The sequence below is a fragment of the Mirounga leonina genome, unplaced genomic scaffold (assembly GCF_011800145.1).
Source record: "Mirounga leonina isolate KUSES-001 unplaced genomic scaffold, KU_Mleo_1.0 Mir_197, whole genome shotgun sequence".
In the NCBI taxonomy this organism is placed as follows: domain Eukaryota; kingdom Metazoa; phylum Chordata; class Mammalia; order Carnivora; family Phocidae; genus Mirounga; species Mirounga leonina.
In genome coordinates this window covers 1,719,640-1,732,293 of record NW_023270494.1, presented here as the reverse complement: position 1 = coordinate 1,732,293, position 12,654 = coordinate 1,719,640, and the positions used below count along the sequence as shown (strand labels likewise).

The 12,654-nt window shown below is 62.9% G+C and overlaps 1 protein-coding gene across 5 annotated transcripts in view; it reads left to right on the top strand.

Annotated features, from left to right (window-relative positions):
• The window catches only part of BAIAP2 (BAR/IMD domain containing adaptor protein 2), a 67,330-nt gene that overhangs the window by 37,480 nt on the left and 17,196 nt on the right, over positions 1-12,654 (top strand). For all 5 annotated transcript variants that reach the window (XM_035025819.1, XM_035025825.1, XM_035025824.1 and 2 more), the window contains exons 4-6: positions 3,497-3,558; positions 4,278-4,349; positions 4,944-5,081. In XM_035025819.1, coding sequence (XP_034881710.1) covers positions 3,497-3,558; positions 4,278-4,349; positions 4,944-5,081 — 272 coding nt within the window. The remainder of the gene's footprint in view (positions 1-3,496; positions 3,559-4,277; positions 4,350-4,943; positions 5,082-12,654) is intronic.

Here is a 12,654-nt window from a genome sequence, read left to right as displayed (position 1 = left end):
CCCCCTGCAGCCAGCTCAGTGCGTCCAGCAGCGCTCCAGGGGTCCAGTGCCTGGCAGGGGCTCGTTCATCCACCTACCACCACCTCGCATGGTTCGTGAGCATATGGTTTCTAGCAGCTGCTTGTAAAACGCAGTTTAAAAATTGCCTGCGTGGGCTGGATGTGCAGCCACGGGTTTGCAGCTTAGAGCTGAGTGTGCGCACGGGCCATGGGCCGGCGGCGGGGGGGAGGCGGGCCTGTCAGTGCGGGCAGTGGCCGGGGGAGACGGCGGGGTGCTCTGAGCATGTCGGCAGCGGGGCGCAGTGGCCACGGTTCCTCACGAAGCTTCACGAAGCACCTTTCTGGATGTCAGGAACTCCTTTCCTAAATTTAGGAATTGTTCTTCACCGGCGTTCTTACTGTTTTCAAATGTTCTCCTTGAGCTAGTTGTGCACAGACATTTCAGGAATTACGTGTTTTTCGTTTGGTCTTGATGTTGACTTACCGTTTTGGGGCCCAAAGCGTGGCCGATGCCGCGGGTGCTGCCCCGGTGGGGAGACGGTGCTGGACCACGGCTTGCTTGTGTCGGACTCACGGACTTGGTGGCCCTCGCGAGGGCTGTGGGGGCAGAGGGTGGGTGTATGAGGGCCGTGCCCACCAGGCCGTGTTCTCGGGCTCTTCCCCACGCTGGCCGGACCTCGTGCCCTGTGAGCACTGCCCCCCTTGGCCTCAGTTTAACCGATTCCCACATGCCCTTGGGCAGAGAGCCGGAAGGTGGGTCCAGGGCCCCCGACACAGGTAGACCCCCGTGTCACAAACAAGACCTCAGACGTTTTCCCCACCCCAGAGTGGTGGGTGTTTGTCCTGGGAGAGTTCCGGAATACCAAAGGCACAGAGTAGCAGAATCAAGTTGAAGCTGCTGCTCTTGGGTCTTAGACGGATTCTGAGCATCGGAGCTCGGACCTGTGGGTCTGGGTCTGCTCTGGGCGCCACTCCGGCTCCACGGGACGCGTCCCCGCCGCACACACCAGGGCGGGGGTCAGAAAGTCCGAGGCGGCCCCCAGCTGTCTCACCCCAAGCAGGTGCTGGTGGGGCTCGGGGTCTGTCATAGGCAAGGTGGCGGCAGCCTGGCCTTGTCCCTGGGACCACCCTGGCTACTCGCTCCTGTTTGTCTCAGTGGCTTCCCTCCCGCCAAGGCCGGCAGCCGGGCCCTTTCATGTCACCTCGTATCCCCTGTCATTCTTGGGCTCTGCCCTGACACATCAGACCCCCAGAGTCGGGATTGGGTAGGAGGACGGTTGAGGCCAGGGCAGACTCGATCTCTCCTGCAGGGGCTGGTCAACTCATCTCCCCGCCCCACGTGCAGTTGCCCACCGACCACACGTGGTCACAGCTCCGACCCAACCACGGGAAGCCACGGCAGAGGCAGGGCCTGCTTCCCAGGGCCATCCATGCTTGTCCTGTTCCCTGTTGCGGTGCCGTCAGGCCCGAGGTCAGACCCGCATCTGGAGCAGGTGCAGGAGTAGCTTCGGGAGCTCAGGGCGCTGACGGGCGTTCCCCGCTGTGGTTCTGGCATGGGCGTCTGTGGCAATTCCGCCATGCGATGCGCTCAGCACACCGAGTTAGGTGGTTTGTGCCCTGGGAGCTCCCGGGGTCTGCCCCTGCTCGTGCGTGTCCCCTCTCTCAGACTCCCGGGTGGGACGCAGCCAGCCCCTGGGCTGCCTGTGTCCACGGGGCCACAGCAGACTGCCTGAGGGAGGCACGTGCTCACACACTCCCGCTTACACCCACACACACTCACACGCCATGATGGTGGCACTGGGCCTGCCCACAGGCCGGGCCCCGGGGGTCTGTGCTTACCCGAGTGGCAGGCCTGAGGGCGTCTCTGCGCCAGATGGGCTCAAGGCTGGCTGAGGAGGACGGACACGTCAGCCTTTCACGGCCTGTGGCGGGACAGTGGGGTCCCAGCCGCCAGCTGAGTCGGCTCCTTGGGACATGCTGAGTCCCTTTCCCTCCCCCGTCCCGACAGAAATCTGGGGCAGAGCAGGTGTTTGGGGACATGTCCAGTAACACTGAGAATCAGATGGCAGAGCTCGGGACCCTGCAGGGCGGGGTTCTGCTGGCTCAGGTGGAGCCTGGCAGACCCCAAGGCCCTGCTGACCGACAGGTCCGTGGCACGGTCACAGCCGAGGCTCAGCGTGTCCCATGGGCGTCACAGAACAGCCAGTCACCAGGAGAAGTGGACCTCCCCAGAACCCCGTGTTGCTTCTGGGAGGGAAAGTGACCCTGGTGAGGCCATCCATGTGGCTGGCAGGCATTGCCACCCCATCAGGGTGCAAGGGCCGTGGGACCTTGTTCCCATTTCTAGCTGGCCTTGCTAGGGGCCAGGATACCCCTCGTACTGCCCCCCGAAAGTGTCTCTGGGTCACGCGGCCCAGGGGTGAGTAGGGAGGGCGTGCTGGGTTAGGCAGCACTGCAGGGACGGGGCTTGTTCCCTCGAGGGCAGAGGGGTCCCCTGCTCCGTCGTGTCTGCAGCACGTGCACAGCATTTGCTTGGTGAATGGCGCCAAGCGAATACTCGCCATTCGGATGAATGCAGCCAGGTTGCCCATTCCAGCTCTTCTCTCCGCACTCGAGGAGACAGAGCTGTTTGCCCTGGGGAGGGGGCCCTTCACCCTAGTGCTGCAGGGCTGCTGGGCGGCCCTGAGGGTCTCGGGAGGCAGGTGTCCTTGAGTGGCCTCTGGCCTAGAGCTTCTTTTCCCTGGGCCCTGACTTGGGGGTGACCATGCTGGTGTTGCGAGCTGTGCGGTGACCCTCCCGCCACGACCACAACCTGAAACGCTGTGCACCTGCTGGTCCCAGTGACCACGCTTCAGGATGGCAACTGTGTGGAACCTTCTGGAGCTTTGGGAGGAGGAAAACCGAGGCTGAGCCCTCCCCCCGTCCCTGCTCTGGAAAAGATGCTTGCAGAGCTGTACCTGGCGCTCCCGTTGTCCCTAGAGGCCCTCGGCGAGGCCAGCCTGGCGCTGGGCACCTCAGGAGCCTCCTCGGGTCCCTCACCTCTGGGGCCCGCAGCCAGGTCTTATCTTGGCCCCATATAACTCACATGGAGGGCATGGGTGGTGGGTTTGTTGGGCCCCGGTGCCGCCTGGGCCCAGAGTGGGTGGGCCGGCCATGGTTGGCAGCTACGTGTGGGAGCGGGACGCGGGGTAAGATGTACGTGTGCTCATGGCCTCGCTCATGGGCTTGAGATGTGCAAAGGGGCTCCCAGCTTGCCTGTCATGAACCTCAGCTCTTACCCCACCACCCCCAAAGTCGCCCAGTGGCATCCCTTGTCATTCTAGAATTTTCCATCTTGTCTTGGTGTCAACAGAAGAAACCGTGTTCTCCCCCCTGCCCCCGGTGCACCTTTGTCTGCTGGTCACCCGCTCCCCAGCCACGGGAGGGTGGAGGGGCCATAGCACAGAGTACTTAACTTTTCTCTCCTTCCCCTCTTCCCCTCCTTCCTGCCTTTCCAGGAGACGTTCTCTTTCAGATGGCCGAAGTCCACAGGCAGATTCAGAATCAGTTGGAAGAGATGGTGAGGCTCCTGGGGAGGAAGGGGCAAATGCAGGGGGGCAGGTCAGTCAGAGGCGAGGAGAAAGCAGGCTGTGTGCTTTGGCCATGTGTCCATGTGGGAACGTTGTGTCATCGTGTGGCTGCACTCAGAAAGATGGGGACAAATCCCAGGCCCGGGACAGAAGTCACATAATGGGGAGGTGACTCATCGTGAGGGCCAAGGACAAACAAGCAGCCAGGAGGAAAGGGCCCAGGCCACACGGGATCTCATACTCCAGGCAGGGACACGGGGTTGCGGGTCTGAGGAGCACACACGTGCTCAGATTCCAGGCCCAGCCAGGACCCAGTAGGTCTAAAGTGAGGGGTCACTCGGGCCCCTCTGTTTGCTCGTGTCAGCTTGAGTAATTCTTCAGCGCTGGAGAGCAGATGGGGGATGGTGGGGAGCGGTTTCTGTGTTCGCCCTGGGAAGCGGAGCCCCCGATGGTATCCAAGGCCAGGACGGTCTGACGTCCCCACTGCTGTTCAGCACTCGTTCCTGGAGGCTTCTGGCTCCGGCTCCCCAGGCCCCGCCCGTCTGTGCAGGCTCATTGGCTCAGGGATCAGACGGGCCCCCTGTCCCTCGGGGTGGCTCGTGTCTGGGGCGCCGTGGTGACCATCCACCTCTCCTGGGAGGGCCCTCCCCCGCCCGCCTCGTGCCCCGGCCTGCAGGGCTCACTGCCCGTGTGTTCTCTCCGTGTCCAGCTGAAGTCTTTCCACAATGAGCTGCTCACACAGTTGGAGCAGAAGGTGGAGCTGGATTCCAGGTACCTGAGCGTAAGTAGCCAACACCTGTCGGGTTGCCCGCACTGCTCCCCCTCGCGCTTGGCATCTCCCGGGTGGTCAGCTCGCTGCGAGCCTGCCATCCTGCAGGTTCCCTGGCCCTCCCCATGCCTGCCCGTCTGGGAGTGAGCGCAGCGCGTGGGGGAAGCCGGCTCGTCCAGTGCCTTGCGTGCCCAGTTCTGGCACCCCCGCAGCTTGCCACCTTCCGTAGTGACGATGGCACCACGCTGCCCCCCTGCGGAGCCTGCAGACTCTGTCTCTGTGACCTGGAGGCCTTGGTGCCCCGTCCCTGTGCCGTCACCTCTCCCCAGGGCCAGAGGGGCCCGAGGTGCTGCACTCTGTCGGGGTGTGCGACCTGTGCTCATGGGAGGCGCCCTGGCTCTTGGCGGTGGAGGAAGGGGAGAGGCCCAGATTTCGTGTGTGGGACCATGGGCCACCGCAGGAGGGTGAGGCCTGGGTTGGCCGTGCTCCCCCCTCAGCCTGCGGCCAGGTGTTGCCGGCCGCCCTCGGGGCCGTGCGGGCTGAAGCTGTGCAGAGAGCCGGAAGGGCCATCGACTTATGGGTCTGTGTGGCGTCTTTGACTCTCAGGCCGCGTTGAAGAAATACCAGACGGAGCAAAGGAGCAAGGGTGACGCTCTGGACAAGTGCCAGGCCGAGCTGAAGAAACTCCGCAAGAAGAGCCAGGGCAGCAAAAACCCGCAGAAGTACTCGGACAAGGAGCTGCAGGTAGGACTCGGGCCCGCTGTCATGACTCCGGCGGCCCCTTGAGCGAGCAGTGCCAAGGAAGCGCTCCCCTCCCCGGGCCCTCTTGGTGGACCTGGGCAGAGCCGGGCTCTGTTCTCCCGGTGGGTTTGGGGCAGCGAGTACCTCCCATCCTAGAGCCGGCAGATGGCCGGCGTGGGCCTGCGACCCCCCTGCCCTGTTCTCGGAGCCTCGGTGGGGCACTGGAAGGCTTGCTGCCAAAGGAGCGGAGACCCCAAGGACATCTTGCTCTGTCCTCTGGATTCTGCCCCCAGGACTGGGCCCAGACTCTGCAGGCTGACGCTGGCCGGTCAAGTGGCTCAGCGGCCCGAGAGGCACAGGGCACAGGAGGGCGCAGGAGGGGCCCGCCCTGGTGTGGCCTCCCTCACCACTGGGCCCAGCGTTGCAGGCACCGTGTGCGCAACGGACCAGGGATTTGGGACAGAGTGGCCCTAATATACCTGATTCACCCGAACCCCCTGGCCAGTTGACACAGATCAGGCCCACAATACCCGCTGCCGAGGCCCCACGTAACTCAGATGAGGAGGAAAGACAAAACAGCTCCCAGCCACTTCGGGGCGAGGGGAGCCCCATGGGGCCGAGCACGGGCGTGAGCCCCTCATCTCCTGAGGCCCCACCCTCGGTGCCGGCTGTCAAGTTGGCAAGCCTTGAGGTGCGCCGTGCACCCCCGCTCTTCCCCACGTGTTTGCGTCTGCCTACGAGTGCCTCGCGGGCACGCACCCCGCACCCTCCCCTAGTGTGGTGCCGGCGAGCAGCCCACCTGGTGGGGCGCAGGGGCCTGGCAGCAGCAGGTGAGAACTGTCACCCTGCGTGCAGAGCACCACGGCCTAGTGAGGGGAGCAGAGGTGCCGGTCGTCCGGGGCAGCGGTGGAACAGCGCCCGCCATTCTCAGCGTGACTTCCCCTTGTCAGGCGTGTCCTTGCGCCACGCTCTTGGCTCCGTCATGCCCGGTGACTGCCCCTAAGCCGTCACCGCCCTGGAGGCCTGAGCCCCTGAGGCTGTCCGGCGGGGGGCCCTTATAGGCGGAGTCAGATCTAGAAGCGGGCTGTGAGGCTGAGGGGTGGAGAAAGCCACACTTCGCTGGATGTCTCCGTTTCATGTCCCCCCCCCAATGTGTTTTGTCATTTTGCTCCCTGAAAGCTTGATCATGATTGGCGCCCCCGCCCCCTGGAGACCATGAACCCCCTCGGCACAGGTGTTTGCACCAGAGCTCCCCCTGGGGGGCCCTGGGCTGGTGGGGCGCTGGGGCACCGAGGCCGGCTCGTCCAGGCTTCAGCCACCTGCCAGGTGGGGCTGGGAGCCTGCGCACCCCCCCTTGAGGCGCTTTGTTCTTCTCTTGGGTTCAGCTTTGAAATACGCTTCACGTGCCATGGAAGGGACACGGGGCGGCTTTGGGTGTGGCCATCTGTATGGCTATGCCGCTGTCCCCACGCTCCATTTTAGAGGGTTTCCAGCACCCCAGAAAGGAAGCCCCTGCCCATCAGCGGGCACCCATGCCCCCCAGGCAGCCAGTGACCTACCGTCCGCATGTGACTCGGCCCGGTCTGGGCATCACGCGTGAATGGGGTCTCCACTGTGTGGCCTCCTGCATGTGGTCCTTCACACTCAGTTCTCGAGGTTCATCCACCCTGTGGCCTGTGCTTCCTTCCCTTTTACAGCCGCAAACGTGGAGGCTGTGTCCTGAGCAGGGCCTGGGCCCTGGGCCCGTGGACCTGCCCTGTGACCAGCCTTCTGGGGGCCGTCACAAGCACACTTGCAGCTGGAGGGTAGCGGTCGCGGCAGGACGCTGGCCGGCAGGTCCTGCGCCCGGGGTGGGGGGGCGGGCTGGGTGGAGGCCAGACCCCAGGGCTGGCGGCCTTGATGGCATTCGCTCCTGCTCCACGGGGAGCCTGAGACCCCCCGTGTCGGTGGAGTCTGGAGACTGCTGCATCTGGCTCCCGCCGCCCACACCCCTCAGTGCTCCCGGCTCCGCCCTGGACCCTGGGCCTGTGGAGCCAGAGGGGGTTTGCTTCCTTAGTTGGGCAGGGCCGGAAGGGGACCCGGCAGGGGCTCTTCATGCACTACTCTTGCTGTGCTGGAAAATTGGGGGCCCTTTTCTCCCTGCACGGGGTCTCCCCACAGTGCCCCAGTTGGCGAGCTGGCCACGCCCACCCTGGCCTCCTGGGGCTCCTCCGCAGAGATATGCAACTGCTCTTTCTTCCCGTCTGAGGGTCACCCCCTGACCAAGGCCCCCCCGTGCCCCCAGCACGGCCAGGTCACGTCCCCTCCTCCCTGGGCTCCTGCTGTACAGCAGCGTCTGTCACCCACCTTGTGGCTTGCAGACGCCTGGGCTGGCCCCGCCCGCCCGGCCCCGCCCGGCCCCTCCCCGCCCCTCCCCACCCGGCCCCTGCTGTGAGGCCCCCGGACTGTCGGATCTCGATTGCACCCCTGGCTTTGTCCCTTACAAGGGGTGTGGTCGCGGCGGGCTCCAGGCGCTTGCGCAGCCTGCCTGCCCATTTACGAGGTGGGGTCCTTCCCTCCTCCCGTGCTGACGCTGACCTAGTGGGATTCCCCTTCCTCTTTCATGCACCTGCTCAGAACCTTCTCCTCTGGCCACCTTTTGGTCTTCTGCTTCTCCAAATCTCTCTTCCTTCTCTGTTGGATCCAAAACTATCCAAGGGTTTTATTGTGATTTCCCCAAGTCACTGAGCTCCTTCCAGGGAGGGCTGGGTCCTGTGTTGCACACATGTCCCGTGTGGTGCCCAGCCCGGGGTGGCCGCACAGTGACATCCAGGATGTGCCCGGTGATTTCAGTTTTCTTTCTTGAGGGTGGAAGCAAAAGGACTGTTGAACCACCATGTGGAACTCCGAGAAGCTGGGCCAGGACATCCTCAGAGCCCCACGCCCGGGTCTGTGCTGGGTCAGATGGGCTACCTGGTGCACTCCGAGCTGGCGGGAGGCCCGCCAGCCACCTGTCCAGGGCAGATGATTCTTTTGTTTTTTGGGTTTTTTTAAGGTGTTTTTTTTTTTAAGATTTTATTTGAGAAAGAATGAGAGAGAGAGAGAGCACAGGAGGGGGGCGGGCCAGAGGGAGAAGCAGACTCCCTGCTAAGCAGGGAGCCCAATGTGGGACTCGATCCCAGGAGCCTGGGATCATGACCTGAGCTGAAGGCAGACGCTAAACCGACCGAGCCACCCAGGCGCCCCCGGGATGGATGTTTCTGAGCCCAGTGGCCTTGCTGAGATGCCCGCCTGCCTGGGTGCCTGTGGGCCCTTTGGCACGTGGGGCTGTCCATGCTGGTGGCTGAAGGCCTTGCCAAGCCGGCCAGGAGGCAGGGTCTGACTTCTGTTAGGAGGTGCAGCTGCCGGCCTGGGAGGGCCACGGGGGCCTTTTGGAGTGACCAGCCTCCTTCTACACCCTGTTCCCTGGGATAGTGGTTTTTGCCCTAGAGCTGAGGTCCTGTTGGAGACCCTTCCGTGAGGAAGAGTGAGGCCCTCCTCTTGCTATCTCCTTCTCAGTTTTCTGGAGCACCTGGCCCCAGCTCTACCACAGTCCTGCGGGCTGTCCCCGTGGCCACATGTACCATGTGCTCCGAGCTCTTCACTCCTGTGTGTCTCCTTGCACAATTCGCAGGGGCTTGAGCACTGTCCCCAGCCCTGAGGAAGAGCTGGGAGAGGCAGATGGGCCCACATGGTGTTACAGGGGCAGGAGGTGGGATCTGACCTCTGTGGGCTCCTGGGGCCGTGCCCTTGGGCTGAGAGGAAGAGAGTAATGACCCCAGGGAAGGGGAGTGACCTGGGCTCCAAACACAGCTGCTGGCCTTTCCCGGCTCAACTCCTGGGGCCTCTCCTCTCCATAAGGCCCCTCACTGGGGGCGGGGGAGGGGGGCCTGGGCCATATGCTGCCTGGTGGGCTGTGTGTGCAGGTGGAAGCAGGTCCCGCAGCCCGTGACTCATACGGGGGCCCCTCCCGGGGGTCCTCAAGCTGCACCCAAGCCTCTGCCCTGATGGGCCCCTCCTGGCAGAGCAGGTGGCAGGCGGCATGCCCAGACTGCCCGAGCCTGGGCGACGGGCTTTCTCACGGGTGGACGCTATGGCCAGGAGGCTCCGGCATGTGATTTCAAGCATGGGTTTGCTGAGTGCCATGGAGAGGTGGGTGGTCTTTCATGAGACTCGATTGCTGGGATCCCCTGTGTGTCTTCTAGAGCCCCCAGCCCACATGTGCTCCCTCCCAGACTTGAGCTTTGTGTGTGCAGAACACTTGCTGGGGAGAGTGGTAAGGCTGCCCGCCAGGCAGGGGCCAACCCTCAGAGCTCCTCGGGCAGCTCTGTGCCTCCCAGAGAGGCCGACTGGTCAAGGGCGCCCACACATCTTGTCCTCCCCCAAGGCCTCTGAATTGTGTGGCCAGTGGTCAGGCGGTGCCAGGGCAGGGGGCCTGCCCATGGAGTGGAGCTGTTTAGGGTGGAGGAAGGTAAAGTTGATCAGACCTGCCCCAGAAAGAGCAGAAGACCGAGAGTGTCCGTCAGTCCATCAGCGGTGGGCTCCCTGTGAATGGGACTGGGTCAGAGCTGGCCATTTTCAAGAACTGCCGGTAATTGAAACTGTGTTTTGGGATTTCCATGAAGAGAACTGATTTTGATTATAGGTCAGGGAACAGGCACTCAGAGGCATTTGGGGCGCTAACTAGGACAAGGGTTGCGTCTGGAAGTAGGGAAGGCACCACGTGCTGTCCCCACGGCCGAGGCCGCTCCCCAGACCTCCAGCTCCACACCCACGGCAGTGCCCGTCTGTGTGGAGGGCGCCGTAGGGCACGTGGTCGGTGGAGGACATGCTGTGTGTCTGGCGGGGTGGCAGGCCTGGTTTGGTGACCCTGTCCCTTTGGCCCTCGGCATGTCCACTGGGCCTGTGTCCCCTTCCCCAGGCATGTGGTGTGAGCGGTTCCACTGTGGCCTTTGTCAGGGTTCTCAAAACTTCTGGGTGATTCTGAAGGGCAGCCGGTCCCACGGGGCAGCTCATGGTCCCAGGGCTTCTGAGTGGCTGGTGTGGAAGTGGCAGATCCTGTAGGGCCTGGGTGACAGTGTCCCCTGTTTTTATTTCATTTGTCTTCAGCCCTGGTCCAGCTCTGACTAGAATAGGACTGAGCACAGACAGGAGACCTCACCCTTCAAGGGGGTCATGACTGATAGAAAATCCAGGGATGCACGTTGGGGGTGAGGTGGGCTGGGGTCACAGGGAAGCAGTGTGTCCCTCCCAAACTGTATGCGGGCTCCATATGCTGAGAGAGGGGCTGCCGATACCCCAAGTGTTTCAAGGCCCCAGAGGCAGAGGGGTGGAGCCCGGCCCGGGGTTACCTGGGTGTGGGCCCAGCCTGCTTGCCCAAGCTCAGTGGGCCGCGGCCGTTTGGGGTTCCCAGGCGACCTGGCCCTTGCAGCCCCTGATCCGGGCAGGGTCTGGCTATTGGGAAGAGCAGCGGGTGCTGGGGGCCGGGGTTGCCGGGGTGCTCGGAGGTGCAGGGAGCGTCCGGCCAGGCCCAGGTCCCTCTTCCGTTCCCTCCTCCCCCCAGGCCACGCAGCCCCGGCTGGCTGGTTGTGCTGGAGGAGAGCGGTCCAGCGGGTTCCTGAGCCCCCTCAGAGGCCGTGGGGCAGGCCTCCCCGTGGCGGCAGGGGGCTCTCCTTGGGGCCTTCAGTCACTTTGCTTCCCCTCCCTGGGCTCGTGTGTTCCAGAAAGCACATGCATCCAGATCCCCAGTCTGAGAAAGGGGGAAATCTGTTTTATTTAAAGGGATGTGTAATTAACAAAACAAAAACAAAATAACCGTAATTTAGATTTTCAAAAAAGGTCACGGCAGAGGCTGGTCCTGTTAATGTGTGGAGTTTGATGCGGTGCTGGTGGTTCGAGCCCTTTAGGTGCCTCCTGTTCTTGTTGTTTAAAAAGCTCTTCTACCCCGAAGGCGGTCTGTGGACAAGTCCACCGGGTGTGAGAAACTAGAGTCCACGGCGCCCTCCAGGAACCTGTGTGTCCAGAGGTGGCATCGGGGGGCACGGCGTTCCCGGGGCGGCTGGGGGAGGACGACGGTCTGCCCCTTCGAGCCCGTCGGGCCACCTGGGCCGTCTCGGCTCCCACTTCTCCGGATGGAGCTGTGCATGGGCTGCGGCCTCGGCGCCAACTTGCACGGCCCGTGAGTGACTTGGGGCATCTTGGGGCGTCAGAGAGGCAGGAATCGGGGGGCGGTGTCGGGCTCACTCTCCTCGTCGTCTCACACCCAGGGCTGGCTGCGGGAAAATGTGAAAAAGCAGCCCTTGGTTTTAGTAATTTGTTGTAGTAATTTAATAGTTTTTAAATAATATATCTTATTCAAAGACACCTAGAGCGTTGCTTTGACCCGTGATCACCGTGAAAATATTAGTGAGACGTGTCATGTTCTTTCCTGTTAAGTGTACAAAATCAGCCGTGGATTTTGAACTGTAGAACCTCCATGGCCACGGGAGGCAAGGGCGGCCGTGTGGGGCCGTGTCGGGCTGTGCCAGCGTGGGTGGTGTGGTTCAGCCCCTCCGCTTACCAGAGGACCCGAGACCCAGAGGCCTTTGCAGCTCAGCAGGGGTCACCTGGCAAAGCGGGTGCTAAAACCCAGCCTCTGATTTCCTCCAGGCCCAAGGGGCAGAGCTCCCCCCAGCCCTGGGTGGTGTGGGTCTTTGGGGGCTGGCATGCTCCCTGGCAGCCACCCACCCAGGGCCTTGGGTCAGGTTTGTGGAGACCCATCCCCTTGGGTCTTGGGGACATGCTGATCTGTGGGCCTTAAGCCTTTGTCAGAGCATCTGGCCCACTAGTGAGGACCTAAGCGGCCCCCCGCTCTTTTCCTCGGCCTCTGGGCACATGGGACAGTGGGAGTGGAAGGGTCCTCGGGCAGGGCGTCTGCTGTTGGGGTCTGCTGGTCATAGACCCCCTTGCCGATCTAATGACAGCTCTGGGCCCTTTTGCAAGAAAATGGGAACCCCAGGGCTCAAGGAGCTGAATGGCCAGCCCTCCCACCACATGCCTGTGGGCAAGATGGGACAGTGGCCCCAGCCCTGAGTCTTGCTCAGGCCTCTCAGATTTAAATGAAATTTTAAGGGTTCTCCAATACACTGAACTGCTGCCGTGGCCCCCCACCACGTCCGTGGCGCCCCCCGCCACGCCCGCGTCCCCGGAGATGGAGGCTGGCTGAGGCTTCATCCGCCGAGCGGTGGCGGCGTTCCTGTTCTGTGCCTGGTGCGGGGTCCATCCCACCAGGGAGGGGACACGGGCCTGGTCAGCAGGTAGCTGGTCACCAGACGCGACGTGGGGGTGTCAGATTTTTGCTGTCCTTTCCTGAGCATCGCAGCCCGTGGGGGTTCCTTCGTTGTCTCCTGGGAATAATCGTTCCCAGCAGTGACAGCTGAGGGTCAAGAATTACGCTCTCATTCATGAGCTGCGGGGACCTGAAGGGGCAGCACCGGGTTCTTGAGAAACGTGGGAACGCCCCGCCGGGGCCATATCAGACGAGGGAAAGCAGAGTGCTCGTTTGTTCTTGGACACCCCT